Consider the following 20,227-nt stretch of genomic DNA (forward strand, 5'->3'; position numbering starts at 1 on the left):
GCAGCGATGTTGTGCGCGTGGTCGGACTCGGGCGACATTTGAGCAGACGGACTGTTTCTGTTTGACACGTCGGGCTCGTGGTCCTTTGTCAAAGCACGTTGGAAGAATTCATTCCTGTGCGCTTTGGCTAAATAAGCGCGTTTATTGTATCGCAGCACTGACTCTCTCTTTTCATCGAACTGCTTTTCTGACACATTCTGTCCGATTGTGACGTTTGATGTTTCTATTTCATCTCTAATAAACACTGGGCCGCTGTCATTGCCACGGCTAACGCTTTATCGCATGCCGAGCTTGCTGCAACACGCAGGCAAATGCACAATCTTGGCAACGTTTGCATGTGTTTGTGTGCACATGAGAGTGTCTTACTTAGGATCATGTCCGACGTGCTAATTTCCCAGCTAATTGAACGCAGTGAAACTGTTCTTTAAGTTGCCACGGCCTCGGGGGAACTTTATCAGCATGACTCAATGATTTCTTTTGTTGGGACGAGGACACGCGGTGGTGAACACACCACAAATTTAAGATCACGACGATCTTCAACGATTATTGTTGTGTTATTAAATCCATTCTGGTTTCCTGATCACACGTGAGGAGTTTTTAGTTGACTGTTTTTAGTTGACTGCAGAGATCCAACTTGTATTTGTCGCTGCGCAATTGTGCGTGCGCTTGTGTTTGTGTGCCTGTGTGTGTGTGTGTGTGTGCGTGTCATTGTGTTTGCGCGTGCAGTTGAGGGGGACAATACTTCGCCTGAAGCCCTCCAGGTGATTTTCCTTCCCCTCTCTCTGCGTCCCAGGTGAGTTCCGCTTCAATCCACGCAGCTGATTGGACAGGAGACTCTCGCCGGGCTCTGATTGGCTGCGCTCCGCTGCAGGCTCCGCACTTCATCTCAGGTAAAACCTACCTGCGGGCCAGAAGAGAGGGGAGGGCCGAGGAATAACCGCGTGGCATTCCGCACAAACTAACGCCGCATTCTGTCGCAGCACACCTGTGTGTGCTTTTTTTTCCGCCGCAACTCACGAGAAGACGAGACAGCGTCCCGATGGCAGCGAGGGTTGGACTGGCCATGAATCCGCCGCACACGACGGACGAGAGGGCGGTTTTCACGCAGCTGAAGCCCGTGAGGATGCCCGCGGCGGACGGCGCCGACGAGGCGTCCGTGTTTGAGGACGTCAAACCTGGGGTGAGAGTCACCGCCGACCCGCTGAGGACGGCCCGCCTTTTTCACCTCTAAACTTTTAAACCCCGGGTTGCCACGTTAGGACAGGACCGCGTTGTAATAAGCGTGTAATTACCACCGAGAGGCATGTTGGTTGTCGGGTCTGTGGAAGCAAGCGGCTCACCTGTGTCAGGGAGGCGGGTTAAAGTCCTCCACCTGAAAACGCAGGTAAGGTTCACCCGAAAGCTGCGGAGCGACTTGTGGCTGCTGGTCGACACAAACCATTCACATGTAACCTTCTTCCAGTAGTAATGACGATGCTATTGATCTGTTGCTGATACTTATTTTAATCAAACACACACACCAATAAAGCACTAACATTGATTGTATTATTTTAATAATTTAGTTGTGTGCTGCTTTTTAAAAAAAAAATTGGACTATTACACAAACACACTAAGCTCGTTCAAAGGGAGGTTCATTAAATGTATTCATACAACACCATCCAAAGCATCAATGCATTACATAGATGGACATTTCATCACATTTAAAATCGCAAAAGAGTTCAAATAGAGCAATTCGCTTAGGAAATGCAAGAATAAAAGTCAAGTAAGAAAAGAACAGCAATTTGATTTAATTCAAGGCGGCAGCAAAGAGAAAAGTGATTCAACAGCAGACGCGTGTGGTTTCCTCGAAGTGATGGTGACAGTCGCTCTCTCTGCCTCGCAGCGGCTGTCAGCGGATGTGATCACGTGACGCAGACGCAAGTTCTATTTGGTAAAACTCCGGCAAAATGGCCTCCTCTCCGCCCGCCGTTGCATTCCTCTGTAGATCTGCAGAAGATAATCAGGGAACGCTCCGATGGCAGATACGTGGCGGGGCGATTCGGGGAGCACCTCGAGTCATGAAACGCGCTGAAAAGAGTCAAAGGCGAATCCTCTGCGGGGCGGCTGTGGATTTGTGCGTGGTCACAACAGCGACCAGGAGCCTCGGCGCGGTTGTTGTTTGGTAAACGGACCCGAGGCTCCTCACACAGGAGCACCGGCGCAGAGCTTCGGGAGGTGAAGGGTGTTCGCTTTAGAGGCGGACGCAGTTATTTGTTAGTGGACCGACTGTTTTGGAGACCGTCGCCATCTTGGATTACGGCCGTGGCCATGTTGTCTTGTTTCTTAACGAATTATCAAGAATAATCATATTTAAGGAATCAACCTGTCAATCAATCACAATGTAGCCCCACCCTATAGCATACCCTGCTTTATGTGGTATTTTACTATAAATCTTCCAAACTTTACTAAATAAATGTCATGCTGTATTGAAGAAGATTAAACTACAGGTCGAGTCCATAAACTCATGTTTACATGTCTGCTGAGGGAATAAATCCAGAGAGAAGTAGTCATTATTTCACAGTCTTCTATAGGACCAGAGGAGTCGTCCCCTGGTAGACAGCAGAGGTAATGCAGCTTGAGGACGAATGTTGTATTATATAACATATGTATGAAATGTACCAGCATTGAGCTGGCCTGGAGGTGGTCGCTGGGGTAGAAAACATGCCGGGCCTGTTCAGAACCAACTTGCATTGCCAACGGAGCATTGGAATCTGGCGAATGTCGTCTCATTGCAGAGCAGAGTGACTCAGTCATTATATTCTAGCGACGCGTTTCGCGTTCACTCTGCTTGTGAGACACAATGACACTGAATGGGATTCACCTTTAAGTTGATAGTTTATTACTTCCTTTCATAAAAGCACAACAAGTCTTATCCTCTCGTTTCTCCCGTGTGACCTTAAACAGACCATGTACCTTCTCCGCCCATCTTGCTGCAGATGGAACGACGGGTCATATATAGAGAAGTGTTCTACGGCACAAGAGAACCGGATTGTGGGATTCCATGAATCGCCTTGTAATGAAGTGGAAAACCTCAACAGGTCTTTTAAGTCGTCAATCATTCACAAGAGCATCATGAGTCAAAACGTGGTCTTGTTTGCGTGACAGTCCACTTACAGGGACGCACTGTTGACACGTAGAAGAACATCACACGATGCGGCGTCTCGGAGAGGACGACGCGGTTAAAGCCGTTTCCTCTCTTTTCCGTCTCGTTGCTCCAGCTTCACGTTATGCAAAGCACGACTTTGTCGGGGACAAAGGAATCAGCTTGACTGAAATAGTCGCCCCCGTGAGGCAAATTAAAGCCCAGCCGCGAGCTGGAGGCGGTTCACCTTACGTGCCCCAGTTCACCGTGACTTTTGCAGGAAGACGGCTTCTCGATGCGCATTCCTCGCGGCTTTCGCTGTACATTTCACCCGCTCCCTTCGGCGGACTATGACTCTGCGTCAAACGCGGGTTTTGCCACTCAAGCAGAGCACCAGAAAGAGTTCTGGGTGAAGGCCGGTTTTCTTTGTGTCATTGTGTTGGTGTTTTTTAATGGAGCCGGTTGCCGTGACAGCAGTATCGTTGCGCGACCTGTCTGAGCAGAGCCCGTCTCCACAGGTCGCCTGCAGGCTGGAAGGTGGGATGATGAAGGGTCCGACCTCCTTGAGCAAAGTCAAAGCAGAAGGCCGAGGCTCGTCAAACACGCCGGTTCCCCTCGAGCGTCTGTGTGATTCCTTTTGTCGCCGACGAGGTCGTCACCAGATGAACTCGCTGATCTTTTTCGCCGCCGTTGAAGTTTTCCCTTCACTTGTTTGTTATTTTCTTTAAAGATAAAAGAAAGTATTTCTGTTAACAAGCCGTAGACTCAGCATTGACATTACGACCTTTTAGCTCATGTTATGGTCTCCACCAGCAGATATCTGAAGCCGAAGCTGCTTTTTCTTGCCACGTCGACATTTTGCCCTCTCAGCGTTTGTTGTGTGCAGTCGAGTAGAATTGTAATATGTTAATGGTATTAACGAAAGAAGCGGATGAGTTCGGCGATGTGATTCTTCGAAGAGGTCAACGTTGCGGTCCAGTGTTTACGTTTAGTTTCAGATGTTTCAGCAGACGTCACCTAGACTTCACCGTTCCACGAAGGGAGGTTTAGTATTTTAGTCTAAAAAGTATCAGAAAATAGTAGTAAAGTACAGACCCTAATGGAAAAACATCTTTGGTCCAAATCTTAAGATTTCCTGTGCTAAAGCTTGACGGCCTTTAGAACTTACATTAAAGACGTGTGAGTCATAAGGAAAATACAAAAGAAACTTATTTACTTTACTTATTTTTGTCTTCCAAGCAGCGCGTGTGTCATTCTGAAATCAATCTGCTCATGAACCTCAGCAGTAATGAACCTCAGCAGTAATGAACCTCAGCAGTAATGGCACAATAAGTAACTGATATGAAACCTATTTCAGGATTCTTCTGTAGTGAAATCACCAGTAGGTGTTCCCGTGCTAGACTGAGCGTAGACGGGAGAAGTTACAGAGTAACTTTGTGGCGTTCACATCAAGAGTGTGTTGGCAGTCACGCATAATGATTCCTGAAGATCAATACTCCGATATGGTTTAGATCGGTATCCAGTTTTGTTCTTTTAACGTCAGGCGACTGTACGGGGGTGGGGGGGGCTCCTCTTGTCTGCCTCCATGTTCCGCCGCGGGTTTCCGTCACCGCGGCCTTCCGTTGGTCCGTGTTGCCGAACGTCTCTTCCAGGAACCTCGTTGACGCCGGATGTTTTCTCAGGCGGCCGAGGGCTGAAATGCTTCTGGTTTGACTAACGATTTGACTTCCCGGAGCAACGCGCGCGGCGGACGCTTTGCATCTGAGCACGTGTGTCTTCCCGACACGGGCCGTGGGGCCGCGGCGCACACCGGCCCTTTATTTCAGGAAACGGACCCTTCCTGGGGACAGAACACTTGTGAGAATGGACCTAGTTTGGGGGTCCAGCTTCCTTTTAAACCCTTCCGTTCATGTACTAAAGAATCTTCTGAGAGGGACTTTTCAGGAAGCCAGCAGTCGGTTGATGACGTCATCCGTACCCATCGCGGCTCTTTCCCGACGGCTGCGGTCGGCGCACATCTACCCAGAGCTGCAAAATCTCTTTTAACGACTCGCCATGTTTACCTTTCATCCGTCTGGGAAAACGATGTAAATCGCTCGGGTGGCTAAACAAAAGGGGGAAAGTCTGACTGAGCGGTCAGACTGTTTGCTTTCATTCAACCCTTCTGTACTAAGACGATCACCTCCGTGTGAGTCCGACACACTTAGACGTGGTTTAACTAAAATGGAGGTAGATGTCAATGTTTGTAGTACGTATGTCAAAGGAAGAAATGTAATAAAGTTATTCACAAGATCAGGAAGAACGCCTCGTCGTCTCTACCAGCAGATTTTGGAAACTGGGGGGTGAAAACACAGTTTAGTCATCTTGAAGACTGATAACGAGAGGAGACGTTTTTGCCATAAATGAGACGAGAGTTCTATTGGCATGCATGTCGGATTGGTTGAAAGTGTGGAAACTCCCACTGGATCCCATAAACCAGAACACAACTGATAAGAGGCCGTTTGTTATCAGGCAGAAGGATTCATAGCGGAGCACTTGTCCATGTTCTCCAATTATTAACCAAGTCTTAGCCCCGAGACGTTCTCCCTGTTTACCGTGTAAAATCATACAAAGACATTTTGAATCGTAGTTCATCGACTAGCTGCCTTTGAGGTCGCCGGGCCTCTTGTGTAACGCTTCTGCGATCGTTAACGGAACTCACGAAGCTCTTCCCGAAAATACTTGAAGGACAAATGCAAAATAGACACTCTGTTGTTTGGGAATTGAAGGATCTCCGCTCAGCCGTCAGAAGGTTGTGAGGTTCTGACCCCTTTGTCTCTGCGAGAAGGAAGGAGGTGGGGTCACTTCAGGGGAACCTCGTAAATCGTCTTCGTTTCTTCTGGTTCGCACGGTTATTTGTGCATTCATCTTATTTCCTGACTAATTCGCGACCTGAGAATGTATGAAAGTATATCTGCAGATTAGAGATGGAGGGACGAGGCCTTTTCTGGGTTCGGGTTTCTTCTGTGGGGAGCAGCTCTGGCTGATAGAGGTTATGCACCCAGTTGGTTTAGGCCTCTTTATTGTTCTCGATGATTATCCCCTTTTTTCCTGCGATATCTGCATTTTCTCATGAAGTCCGAGTGTGTTTTCCTGATCACCGGCTTCTCAGAATCCGCTCAGATTTCCCCGTCAGATAATCCGCCCGCGTCGGAGGCGGCTTCATAGTCCTCCGCTCACTTTCCTTCCTCGCTTGTCTCTTTTGTTTGCCCTCGTTTCCTTCTCGTTATCTCATTTTGCTTGTCTCTCTCCTCCCTCCTGGTCCTCTCCACAGCGATGTGGGCCCTTCATCACTGTGACCATCCGATTCTTTCTTTTTTCGTTGTCTGGCGGGTCTATTTTTAAGTCTCCTTCAGCCTTTGTTTGGGTTTTTGTCTTCTTCACGCGTCAAAAGGCTTCCATCGACCACACCCACACAGGGAACTCTCCGTCTGGGTGTTTGTCTGTAGCAGAACGTGTGTGTGTGTGTGTGTTGGTAAGTTTGTGTGCATTTGGGCGTGGATGCCTTGGTTTGTTTTAATTCGTGCAAACTTATTTGTTTGTGTGTGTGTGTGTGTGTGTGTGTGGTCTCCGCGGCACAGATTTTTTACGTAACGGCTGTTTCATTTCTAAAGAAGTGTCTCTGTGCTTCACTGACTCTGAATGACACACACACACACACACACACACACACACACAGCAGTTTATCAGGATTAAGATCGTCCTAAAGGAAGAGGAAAATACCTGCTATTTATTTTCTCGAATGCTTCTCTGCCTGTCTGGTCTTGTTGCTTGACGGCTTTTTTTTTTTTTTCTGTGTTTCCACACATTTGTCACCCGTCACACACAAGTGGGTGGGATCAGGTTTGATTGACAGTCTCCCCGGTAACGAAGGTAAACAACTGTCTTCAGATTCGGCTTCTCACGCGGCCGCGCTGTTTACAAACAAGTGAGAAGAGCAGAAGAGTATTTTTGACAAAATGTTATTGGGATTTTTTATTAGTTCATCATTTTTGATCAAGAGTTGCTCAAATCTACGTGAACGCATCATATGATTTTTGTCGAGTGTAAATTTCCCCCGCGGCAGCATTTGTTCGATTTTTACCGAAATGACTAAATCAAAATGATTTCTGTTGATCAACAAACATATTAAATGAATTATCTTTGCAGCTCTAGAATGAGAGCTTTAAACGGTTTTATATATCGGCCTCACATCTCGCCAATGAACTGCAATAAAAACCCCAAACAGTCCCCCGATGAACTGATCTCGGGATAAGGGAGCAGCTGACAAGTGACATATTGCAGCCCGGAGGCGAAGGGAGGCACACTCATGTTAGCGGAGGTGGATTCTCTCGTGGGTGTCCCTCTTGAGTCGGTGCTTTTGGCTGATTGTCAGGGCAGTGAGCTCCACTGGGAAGCAGGAATGTGAGGTATGAAGGAGGAGGAAGTCCTGGTACCAACTTCTCTCAAATCTTTAGTTCATTCTCTCTCACCTTTCCTCTCTCTCTCTGTCCTACTTACAGTATGTGACTTCATACCAACCGGTGAAAGTGGGACATGCCGCATCCACCTTATCACCAAATAATTCCAGCAGTTAAACAAAAACTCTCTGTTTTGAACAAATATTTTGCCGAGCAGTCTCTGCTGTTTCCACAGTGAGAGGAAATAACGAAGGACGATGAAAGGAATCTCGTTTAACGTCGTCTCTCCTTTGTTTCTTTTCAGGTTCAATTAGATCTGGACAAATATCTCCCCCAGGGTAACAATCCCCTCCTGACCAACCTGATGGATTCCGTCGACAAGAAGTACAGACGAGACAGCGCCTCCGTGGTGGACGAGTTCTTCTCCGAGGACAAGAGCCCCACGCCCTACAGCCTCAACATCAACTTCATCCTTCCCAGCACCACCCACCTCCGCACGGGCCTCTACCGCCACACCAAGACCCTCGCGCCGCAGCAGATCAAGACGGAGCCCGGGCTGGAGGTGCCCTGCTCCATCTCCGCCGCCTCCAGCACGCAGGCCCTGCCGGACTTCACCTCCGTCTTCAGCTTGCCGCCCGTGGTCAACAACGTGTTCATCAAGCCGGACATGAGCTCCGGCGAGGGGATGGGTGTCCACGCGGGGTCCCAGCACCAGCACCAGCCACACCTGGACACGGATCTTCACATCGGGCCGCCGGGCCCCCAACCGCAGGTCTACCACATGCCCATCTCCGGCTGCGCCGACCTCACCATGACCCTTTCGCACAGCAGCCCGTCGGCGCACGCCTCCACGAGCGGCCGGACCATGTTGAACCTGTGCAACGTTTCGTCGCCGGCCGCCAGCGGCAACTACATGATGGCGGAGCACCAGCTTCAGCAGCACCACGGTTACTACCAAGCCTCGCCGACCAACTCCTCCGAGCACGCGGCGCCCCACAGCCTGCCGCCGTCGCCGCCCAACTCCCAGCCGGGCAGCCCGGACGGTCACGCGGAGCTGCACAGGTTAGCGCCGCAGCTCCCGCCGCCGTACCAGCACCGCCTGGACGGGATAAAGGTGACCGGGCTGTCCCCGCACGCCATGCTGATGACGCACGGACAGGGCGTCCTGACTGGTCCCAAATACAACAGGCGGAACAACCCGGAGCTGGAGAAGAGGAGGATCCACTTCTGTGACTACACAGGTCGGTGTTTCCCCCGAAGTGAGCTGTAGTATCTGTAGTATATAGAACGTTTTTTGAGGATCGCATGTTCTCCCCTCGTCGGCGTCGATTGTCTCCGGCTCCTCGGCGTGCAGCTTAGGTTGGTTGATTGTTAAAGATGACGGATGCGTGGACAGTTAAACTATAAGGAATAATATAGAGTTGGATGATATTGGATGCTTTCTTACCTGTCAGTTGAGCCTCGTTTCTTTCTGTTTTTTTTGGTCGATGCCTCTTCATTGTTTGCCCGTAAACAGCACATTTCTTCCGTCGAGTTCCTTTCAGCTGTCAGCTGAGCTCACGATCCTTTTTGTTTGCAGGCTGCTCCAAAGTTTACACAAAGAGTTCTCATCTGAAGGCACACCAAAGGACGCACACGGGTAAGAAAACACTTTGCCGTGGGATTAACTCGAAGTGGGGGGGTTTCTGCCATAATTGCTCTAGGCTATCGTCTATGTGATGAGTGCATGTTTCAGCTACAACTACTCACAGTTCAGTCAGTGACGATTCCACAATGTTAAACCTCAGGAACCTTCCCCCGGAACGGAGAACCTTTAGAGGAACTCGCTCAGGGACCAGGATCTGAATTGATTTCACGTCACAAAAGTCAGTTGAGTCAGTCGAGGGATTTTGAGCCCAACCAAAGGCTCAAACTCACCTGCTGCATTGTGAAATCACATTCATAAACTTGTTCCTTTCAAACTAATCCTCGGTGGAACCGTTGAGCTCGGAGCGCCGTTGGTTTGGAGTTATTTATTGTTTTATATTCCATATTTTGTCACATTGCCAGTTTTGATACACCCAGTAACTAAAACACAACACAATGAAGAGTAAAAAAAAAACACGGCGGCTAAAGAGTTTTCACATGCTCATACCTGTCCGCTGAGCTTCCCCATAGAGAGAGAACAAAGAGTGAGGGAGGAGGGGAGGATGAAGGATGAGTGGGGGGGGGAGAAGAGGGAATATGTGCTGTTAAAACAAAGGCCAAACCAGTTACTCCTGCTTTTCAGAGGATATTGGAGGAGGAAGGTAAGACGGGTGTAGAATGGGGGGAAGGTTTCCATGTGTTTCCCACCTGTAAGATGAAACCTGTGGACTCCCGGCAGCGTCAGACCTGGCTTTTGGACATTTACTCATGCGATAAAAGACGTAGTGAGATAACAGACCGAACGCGTGAATGAGAAACAGGTCTATTGTCATAAATTGATATGGTGAAGCTTTATGGATCCCAGTGGGGAAGTTCGGTTGATGCAACAGGGTACAAATATGCAGTGAGAAAAAAACAAAGTAAAAGAAAGACAGGGGACAATAGTGGAGGAGTATCGTGTAAGTCAACCAGCACATGGGTACCAAGGTTTGAATATTATGCAGTACTAATTAATTAAATTAAAACTTGAACGAAATGAATCAAACTGATCTTCTGTTCCTCGTGGACATTTGTGTTCTGTATGTTGCGTTACACCACCATGCGGTCATGTAATGTTTGTTTCTCACGATTGACATTGTTGATATGAGTGAGCGCAGGAGTTGTGCAATCTTGTGGTTACTGTTGCTCTAAAGTGGCTCATCTTGTGTCCCTCAAACAGACACTTCCCTGTCGATAAGGCCTACTTACCTCTTCCCTGTGGAGGCCCTCAGGGTTCTGTCCTGGGACCCTTTTTTATTTTCAATCTGCGTGCTTCCGCCAGAACCAATTCTCCGTAGTCCTTTTGAAAAGAAGTCCAGTACTGCATCGACTTTAGTCATTTATTTATTCTATTAGCCAGTTGAATTTCAACAGTTCATCAATGTCGCAGCTCTCCACAGAAGCTGTAATCAACCGTCTGCATCGACCGTCTGTCATGCAGACGATCTGAAATGTGGTGGAGCATCAGCCCTCATTTATGTTGGTGACATCTCACTGCAAGTGAGGTATTGCTTTTCATTGCTTAAGGCCATAGTGTCAGGAAGTTGTGTGCATGTGCGTGTGTTTGTGCGTGTGTGTACTTCAACAAGTATCACTTTCCTTTTCTTCACTAAAGGTAACCTACTTTTTGAAATCATTGTAGAACGATGTCATCTATTCACAAGGTTTTTTCCTACGAAAGCAAGTCATGCTGACTGCCGGTCCCGAGACAACTAGATGTTTTTCTCCCGTTTTGGGTATACATAATATATATTTGTATATATAAACCTTCCTGTGTAGATATTTTGTTGGCCGTGAGCCCGTCAAAAGCTCTTCTTACTTGTTTTAGTTTTCACGCAGGTTACGTCGACTTTGATTTGGTGTCAACGCGTCGTTGCTCACCGCGCGTTGCTAACGGGGTAAAAGTGTGCAAAGCGGGACTTTGTTTCTGCGTGACGCGCGCCGGCCCACTCACCGTGTACCGTGCGCGCGGCGGTTAGAAGCATGAGCCACCTGTCGGCGTGCATGTGATGGGAGTCCATCGCTATCTGTGGTCAGAGGGGGCAACCTTGGCCGTGGACTCGGCAGCCATTCAAGCTTGGCTTTTGTGTGTTTGTGTGTGTGTGTGTGTGTACATATATGCGTAAAGTCTATAGCGCTATCAGCCTGATTAGGGAACCCTCCAGCCCTCTTCACAAACACTAACCGAGCTGATAAAGCTAAGAGGCCCACAAAGAGTTTATGGGCGTCCCGGAGCGCTTGAGGGTGTTTGCTCTCCGACTCAGTAAAGACGAGATGCCTGTAAGCAGTTATCGTCATACTTTTGTATCCAAGTAGCCTGTGAGTATCCATGTGGGATGTTTCATGTTTAATATTCTTTTCACTCTGATTTTCCCTCTGAAATATATTGATATTGTGATATTTTTGCCATACTGCCGACTGGCACAATATGAGAACGGATCCCAGCAGTGTGCAACCACAACGTTCACCCACCATAAAAGTACTTTGCTGCGCGTCAGTAAAAGAAAAAGCACCATTATGTCAAAGACAAAGTGTGTATTTTATGACTGCTGATTGAAAGTCCATTCAGGAGTCATCATGAGGCTCCTTTTTTCCATTTCTCTTATTCATTTTAGCCTTCGGTAACGCGGCAGTTCCTTCAGGTTTTGCCTCTTCATAAACATCTGATTTGAACCTCACTTTATTTTTATTTTAAGGTCAGCGAGCAGAGGAGAAGTTACACATTTTTCATGCAGCAGAGTGAATTGGACGTCCTCACAAAGGCCCCATCAGCGTGTAACAAAAGCTCTTTTTGTCCCCACAGTGATGGATGTGCTGTTACACTCCATGTACTTTTAAATGTGTGTGTTTTGCTTTGTGTGTGTTGTGCAAGAGAGCGAGCGAGAGAGAGGGAGAGAGAGAGGCCGTGTTTGTCCATTACGGGTCCCGACGTATTCAATAACTCATTAGTGCTCATGTGTGTTTGCGGAAGAGAGAATCAGCCACCTGATCAAACCGCCGATGTCTGTAAAGGCTTTTGAGCCCCGATGCCCTTTTAGCTTCAGAGGAGACGTGTCGAGAAATGAGGAAAATCATCCTTCAAATAGCAAAGACTGATTCATCCATAAGAGGTTTAAAAGGTCCGTGCAGACTTTTCCAAAAATAAACTTATTCCAACAATCCTTAAGCAATAGTTCTTCTTTTAGAATGAAGGAAGGGGGGGGGGGTGTATAGATGGGTGAGGGGCAGTGCTCTCCCTCCCCTCCTGGCAGCTTGTTTAGGAATACACACCACTCAAGTGTGTTTGTTCTGTTTGTGTGTGTGTGTGTGTGTGTGTGTGTGTGTGTGTGTGTGTCGTGTTTCCTCTGGGATAATAGTCTGTGCTTTTGACCCCGACAGCGCAGCTATAGAGCAAAACCAAACACACCTGCGGCTCGAGAGCCTCGGCCTCTTTATATGGAGACATATGTACTCCACACGCACACGCACACGCACACACTAGGAACTACAGAAACAGGATATCTACCGCCGATGTTTGCAGTTTACCAGCTCGTTGGATTCAAAAAGTCTTCTCGTTTGTTAAGAATCACTTTTAATGTTTGCTGGAATTTTAGAAAAGTTATAACATTATGCAATATATCCACTTTTTTTTTTCTTCTTTCATTCTTCTTATCAGTTGCCCCCCCGTCTCCCCCCTTTGCTCTGTGGACCCCCAGTGCTCCGCTAATGGCCGTCACTGGGTGACTGATGGTCAATAGCAGCGTCTATCTAATCAGCGCTAACGAGGCCCGAGCTGCTAACGAGCACTTGATGACCCGAGCGGCCAAACTCCCTCAGCGCCGGGCCGGTAAAAGAGTTTCCCTCCGGGACTTTCACGCCTTTATGGAGCCACTACGTGTTGTGCGTCAATGCGAGCAACCACAGGACGACAAAAAGGGCTTGAAATGAGCGGTTTAGATATTTTCATTTTTTAATCTTCTTCCAGACTGGTGGAGCCATTTATTCCACTTCTCGGTATATTTATGTTTGTAGTTTTCTCCTAATTTAATCCAAAGTTGTCAACAGGTTACACATAAAATTCCAAAAAACAAAAAAAAAGTGTAATGTTTCCCCTTGAGCATCTGAAAACAAAAATACTAATCAACAGAAAACATGCTTCTTTAAAAATATGGAGGACATTTAGTCGCCTCACCAGATAAATAAATATATTGACAAATAAATAAATAAAATAAAATAAATATTTATTTATAAATAAATAAAATAAAAATAAGAGATAAATAAAAGTCCTCTTTGGAAAACAAAGCAATCGTGGCCATGAAGAATGTCCCTTTGTGCATAATAACGCCGTTAGCATGAACGAGAGAAAAAGGCGCGCAGATTTCCTTTGACAAATAACGGAATCTACATATTTCTCAGTGGGCCGCACACTATCTTCATCCGACCAGTCGCTTTTTCACAACATCGATATTCTACTCTCGGCTCTGTGTTCATCCAGAATTCACAGGTTCGTTGTCACCTGACTGCTGGCGGCTGTTCTTCAATAACACAAGTCTGTTTAGTCCTGCGCGCTGCGACTCTTTAAATGAACCTGCAGACGCACCGAAAAACAGGTCTTCTGCTTCTTCCTCCTCGCGGGGTTCCCGCTGCAATTTTGTGTAATCTTCCATTTACTAAAAGGATTTACACACACACACACACACAGTCTTGGTTGTGAAGATAAAGGTGTGTTTGGGAACCACAAACGCACACAGCGATTACAGCTGTCGGCTCCTCACAGACGCAGGAATTTAATAACAAAGCAGTGTGTTAATTAGTCAAGATTTTGCGGCTGGAAAGCTCTTTGATTCATGAAGAAAGCAAACGACTCCTCTATTAAAATTAAAAGACATTTTCTGTAGTTGTTGAGCCCGTCGTCTCCAACGTGACCTCCTCGCGATCTCTATCTCGCCGTTCAGCCTCATGGAAACGAGTGTTTACCAGAGGGAGAACCCGTGAAAACCGCAATCTCCCTCGCCCACGCTGCCAACTGCCACCCAGCTCATTGCAAAACATGGTGTGTTTGTGTGTCTGTGTGCGTGCGTACGCACACGCCCTCCCTTGCCCACACTTTACTGTGAAAGGAGGTTTTACTGGTGAGATTAGGGGCCGTGATGGCATCACCACTTGAGTCCAGCAGGTGAAAGAGGAAGCCGTGACTCATCCGAGTGACTAAATTCAAAATATACAGGGATGAGTTATTATGAATGAATTGCTTTCTGCACGTCGAATGTCAGTGTTCAGTCATTAGTCTGTGAGCGGCTCACAAAGCGAAAGTGCTAATTTTGTGTAACGATGTAAAGCATTGCAGACGTGAGGCTCATGCATTTCCCTTCTCCTTGCAGGCGAGAAGCCGTACCGCTGCACGTGGGAGAGCTGCGACTGGCGCTTCGCCCGATCGGACGAGCTCACCAGACACTACCGGAAACACACCGGGGCCAAGCCCTTCAAGTGCGTCGCCTGCAGCCGCTGCTTCTCGCGCTCCGACCACTTGGCCCTGCACATGAAGCGTCACCAGAATTAACACGCCACACACACACACCTGAACTGAGCTCACGCGGTACCAAAATCATCCCTGCGTGCTCCACGATGACAGTCAAACAAGGAACGGGGTCCGAAGGGAAAAAAGAATGAAAGCTGAATACTATACACAGTTTTCTGAAGCCTTAACTCGATCTAGCAGGAACTCAGAGATGATTTTGGTGTCTGTTGAGTTGAAAAACATGTACAAAGCGTATGAAAAAAACACTTCACACACACACAATTGACAATACTTTCTACAAATATCGGCCATCTGCCCCTGTGGACGCCAGCCTCCTTCTGATGTAATCGTGGAAACTCCTGTGAACCTGCAACCGCCTTCGTCGTCGCCGCCGTCGACAGCGTCACCATCACTGCCACCATCTTTTCTCAGATCGTCTGAACCTTCAGGGTGGAGATGATCCGTCCCTCCGTCGCGAAAACCTGTTCGCATACGCGTGTGTCTGAGAACACCAAGAATCTTATTGAGATCTATACTTGACCACCTTTTCTTTCTTTTCTTTTTTTTCACATGAAATGTTCACATGAGTAATGTTCCTTGCTGAATCCCCCTTTGAGAGCCTTCAGAGAAGAAGAAAAGAAGAGCTCCCTGTGGAAAAGTTAATAAGGGCCTAGTTATGCTTGTTTCAGCACAGGTAATACCAGTCAGGCTCAGAGAGCGGAGGGATTCGCCAATGTTTGTATCCACGGCTCCACCTGTCGCCACGGCAACCGAGCTCCTCTGACGACAGTTTGCGGTTTGCTCGCCGCTTCTATTCAGCGCGGGGACGGCGTGTACCGGTTTCTTTCTCTCTCTCTCTTCTCCTGTAATTTGTTCGACAACTGGAGAACGGCGGAGGTGGGCGGAGGTACCTGTTGTGTAACGGAGATTAACGCGCGTTGCGGCAGGTAAATCGCACTTCTCACGGAGCCGGAGTCCGGCCTCTGGGCCGCGTGGAGGAGAGATCAACGGCGTTCGTCAGCACTTGTGGCTCCTGCGTTCTTTTTCGGGGGTTTGAATATATATATATATATATATATATATATATATATAATTCTATATTTTTGAAGTTGTGCAGTGCCGTAGGACCTTAAGTGTCTTCCATGGGAGCTTGTGCGATGATCAATGAACAAAAAAAAAACAGTGAATTCTTCTCCTCATCTGTTCTCAACACTGTTTCTAGCACTTTGAAAAAAGCTTTGTGTTAATGTCACGTCTAGAAATGTGTCCAAACATCCTGTTATTTCAACGCTACGATTGTTTTAATTCCTTCTTCCCAAAGAAACAAGTTCTCCGGCGTCTCTCCAGGAGCGAGCGCTGACCACCCACTGTGTACATAACTGTAGTTGAAGTCTCAACAGGAGACTTTGTAAATATGTTTGTGTTTATTTCCTATTATAATATTAATATTTCTTTTTTTTTTTTTACTGATGGGATTTTAGATCGGTTGTATGTGAATGCTTGTTAATTTGTTTTGATACTAGTGTGTGAAAGATTTTATCGGTTTATGTACAAGTTGATACTTTGTGTTTTTTGTTTGTGCAAGATGCTGCAATGAAATACAATACAAAATAAAGGATTAACTAAAAACAACAGAAAGCGGCTCCGCTTGATCACAGCAAATGTTTCCTCCCGATTCCTCCCCATCCATGTGAAGCTCCGATAAACACGCCTCATCTTGTATAACTCGGCCACGTGACTTCGGCTTACATCGAACCATCAGCAGGAGAAAAACTGTTCCTGTGGAACATCTGGGAAGAAGTCGCTTGAGTTGAATGCTCGCTGAAAACCCCTTGAAACAACCGCGAAACCGTCATTCTTAGAAAATAAGAAGGTTCCATTGGATTTGGTTGCTTCCTCGTGTGAAACTTTGAACATCAGAATGTGTGAACGGAAGCACCGCTAGCGTCAGATGTTTGTTGGAATTTATTGGCGTCAGAGTTCACCTGTTAATTGCGAGAGACGAGTCAAACATTTGCTACTTTTCCTCACATTCAATTCTCTTCAGCAAACATGATTTTTTCTTTTTTTCTTCTCTCTGCATTTCTGCGATAACGTCTCAGGTGAGGAGATAGTGGATCGGGTCAAACATTAAAAACAAGATATCCAATGCATTTGACCAAACAATAAAGCAGAGTTAATCATTCCCCTGCATCGGCCGTTTTGAGCCGTTACAACACGTCGGACGTACCTGATTGTCTCTGCGTGACGTGGCAGGTGAAAGGTAACCCCCTCCAGCGGTGACACAAAAGAACCTACCGGTTCGAAGGAGGTGGGCGAGTGACGTCAACAACGAAGCCTGAAGAATAAGTTGGAGCATAAAAGGCATGAAAGCAGAAAGGGTGGAGTCCGTTGCTGTGTTTTTGCTGGCAGAGAATGTAATCGTTACGTTTGGAGTCACTCTCGGGGACGACGCCCTGTATGTCAACGCGTGGCGTGCCATGCCGGGGTGCCAGCGCCTTTCATCTGCATGTCATGAAGCGCCGACAAACGTTTGCTGCAAAGTCCAACTGGCATCCGATGTTCCCCAGAGTTCCCCGAGGTACTGAAGGCGTCGCATGAAGTAGATCAGTTCTGTGTCCCACAATGCAACACGTTATGGTTATAAAGACAAGGACCAAACAATTGCAGTTTAGAATGTCCTCTCTGTATTTCATCACTAAATTCACTTCTGAGGGAAATCAACTTTTTGTAGATTTATTATTACGGGGGGGGGGCAGTTATGTGAAAACTTTTGGGGGGGGATTTGCAAAAAAACTTGACTTTTCGCATTACATTTAAAAAAAATAAAAAATAAAATAATTTTCGACCAAACACATTTAGATTTTTCTTTTGATTTTTTTATGTTTTTCAACCTAACCAACAACAATTTTTTCGAAAAATATTTTTGTGCTTTTATTTCATTACATTATTTCTATATTTTGGCCTGGCAGGCCCGGTCAGGACGGAGGTAAGCAGAATGTGACAGGCTTAAATGGTGAGTGGCTGATGAGGGGATGCAGAGGTGTGCAGGTGAGAAGGCAGAGGAGAACCAGGTGAGGGTAATGAGCTGATGATGTGGTGGGATTATTATTCCCATGATATTTTCGAGCTAACACGTTTTGACTTTTTTTCATAACGTTTTTTTTCAAAAAAAAATTTGACCTAATATTTTTTGTCACGTGACATAATTAGACTTTTTTTTTTTTCAAATATTTTTTGACATGTTTTTTTTTTTTCGTTTCCAAGACATTTTTTCACTACATATTTTTGTACTCTCAGGGTTTTGCGTACTTGAGGCTTCTCCTGACACAGGCTGTTCCCCTGCACTTACCAAGATGAGTCACCCGCTAAATCTGCAGGCGTTTTAATTTCTTTGGCCTCGGCGTTGTGAATGTTCACCTGAGGGCCTGAAGCTTGCTGCTCATTCCACAGTCACAGCAGTAAAACGCCTGTTAAAACTTGTTAAAACTAAGTATTTGCAGCACTCTGCGGAGTTACATATCTCTCTGAGAGGCACTGCAGGATAAAAAACAGCCTCTGGTGTGGATCATTTGCGTTTAAACAATTTGTTTTAACACAAATGAACAAATTCAGTTTTCGAAATGTTCTGAACTCATCTAGTCGCTCATCTCTCGACACTTCTTGATGCCTCTTTATAATCTGCATCTATTCTATATTCGTATTCTTTTTACTCCCCGTTTGTTACATCATCATTTAACTTTGCTGCCATGTCGGCCATTGTAATGGAGACTCTCTTAATTGGTTTTACTCGAGGAATGATCATGTGACTTGTTGGCGGAGGCCAGCAGTGGAAATGTGAGAGTTGGAGATTGTTGTGTTTGTTGTGTCAGAACCGACAGAAATAGAAGCTTTTCGGGGGCAACGCATGAACGTTTATGGAGGTCTGCTGACGGAGAGCCTGGGACCATTTTGAAAAATTGTCCTCCTTAACAACGTGAACGTGAGATAAAAGGGTCCAGGTTAAAGTTACGTCATCTGGTACATACCCATCTGCAAATGATGGCATCTGATCAGTTCCCGAGGGGTTTGATTCTGTTATGATTTAAGTTAATTCGCTTCAGGTCCCAGCTCGTGTGCTGCCTGTCTTGATGGAACTTTCTTGCGCAGAAACACCCAGAAGCGACAGTGATGATGAAAACTACTTAGATCCTCCGTCTCGGTCGGGGCGGCCATTGAAGGCGGGGGGGGGGATCCTTTTGTCGACGTGGTCAAACCGGTACGGCTGCAGAGGCGTTGTGCGTAAACCCGTAACAGTGAGGACACGTTGCCGTGCCCAGCTGACGCATGGCGGGATGGAAAAGGGAAAAGCGGGCCAACCGAGCTGTCAACGCAACCCTGAGCGCCTGCAGAGGATCACGCGGGGATCAACTGGATTATTAGCAGATCGACAAAGAGCTGCTCGGACAGCACCACAGAAACCCACAAAGTGTGTGCATGAAAACGAGCAGTGTGCTGCGACAGAAAGGCCTTTTCCTCTCCGACACAAAGCGTCACGGCTCCCTCCCGATTGACCAGGAGGACTCGCTTTGTCGAATGAACTAAGTGACTTATTTGAAATAAATAGAAAAAACAGTTTCAGCGTCTTGAAGCTTCATGCCTCTTGCACTGAAAAGATAACAGACGCCAACGGGGGACAATTTGTTAACCATTTGTTAAACGATGCACTGAGAAGCACGGATGATGAGTTTTCTTTGGTACTAAAAGTAATCCAGTGATGGTTCTCTGTGTATCCATAGTAGCGGAGCAAAATATATATACACATATATAGTAAATAGTAATATTGTCATGGTGGAACAGTGTCAGTGTCACAGTCGACTCTCCCAACATCACTGACAACACGATCCTGTAGATACTCGCCCTACATACTGATACAGGTACTGATTCAGGCTCTTGTCATCTCCCTCTTGGACTACTGGAACTCTCTCCTACAGGTCTCCTGGTACCTCCATTCCACCTCTGCAGCTCCTTCCTAAGTTCTCCCACACTCCTCCGCTCTCTTCATCCAGTTCTAAACACTGGTGCTCACGTACCACGCTGTGAATGGATCGGGTCCAGCTTCCATCCAGGACCTGGTCCAACCCGACATCCCGACCCGCACTCTCCGCTCTGCATGTGATAAACTGCTTGTTCCTCCTCGCTGAGAGCAAAACACTCGACTAGATCACCACTCTCTGCTGTCCTGCTCCTAAATGGTGGAAGGAGGTCTCTGAAGACACCAGGACCACGGAGAGCCTTCACATCTTCAGACTGAAGGTGTCTTCAGACTCTACCTCCACTAACACACTAACTAACTGTAGCACTTACATTGGACTTATAACGCCGCTCATCTATAGCAAATTGGCTTATTTGATGAAATTGCACTTTCGTCACTTGTTTCTTGTTCTGTTTCCTTGTGGTTTAATGCACTTATTGTAAGTCGCTTTGGATAAAAGCGTCAGCTAAATGACGTAATGTAACGCAATC

At 46.8% G+C, this 20,227-nt stretch overlaps 1 protein-coding gene and 1 long non-coding RNA gene across 3 annotated transcripts; one reads left to right on the top strand and one right to left on the bottom strand.

The window, feature by feature from the left end:
• Positions 1 to 895: 895 nt before the first annotated feature.
• On the top strand, positions 896 to 16,354 carry klf5l (Kruppel like factor 5 like). 2 transcript variants are annotated; one of them, XM_040180621.2, is made up of 4 exons: positions 896 to 1,180; positions 7,865 to 8,801; positions 9,140 to 9,199; positions 14,586 to 16,354. In XM_040180621.2, the coding sequence occupies exons 1-4, from the start codon at positions 1,040 to 1,042 to the stop codon at positions 14,762 to 14,764; spliced, it is 1,317 nt and encodes a 438-aa protein (XP_040036555.2). In that variant the 5' UTR covers positions 896 to 1,039; the 3' UTR covers positions 14,765 to 16,354. The 2 variants fall into 2 exon arrangements, with proteins under 2 accessions (XP_040036555.2, XP_040036556.2); XM_040180622.2 differs by having other exon boundaries at positions 897 to 1,384.
• LOC144410376 (uncharacterized) lies at positions 16,171 to 17,822 on the bottom strand. Its single transcript, XR_013468406.1, has 2 exons — positions 17,151 to 17,822; positions 16,171 to 17,060 (listed from the first exon to the last, which is right to left on the bottom strand). It is a non-coding gene; the product is annotated as an uncharacterized LOC144410376 (long non-coding RNA).
• Between the last annotated feature and the right edge of the window lie 2,405 nt (positions 17,823 to 20,227).

This window comes from Gasterosteus aculeatus, chromosome 7, assembly GCF_964276395.1.
Source record: "Gasterosteus aculeatus chromosome 7, fGasAcu3.hap1.1, whole genome shotgun sequence".
NCBI classification, from domain to species: Eukaryota; Metazoa; Chordata; class Actinopteri; order Perciformes; family Gasterosteidae; genus Gasterosteus; species Gasterosteus aculeatus.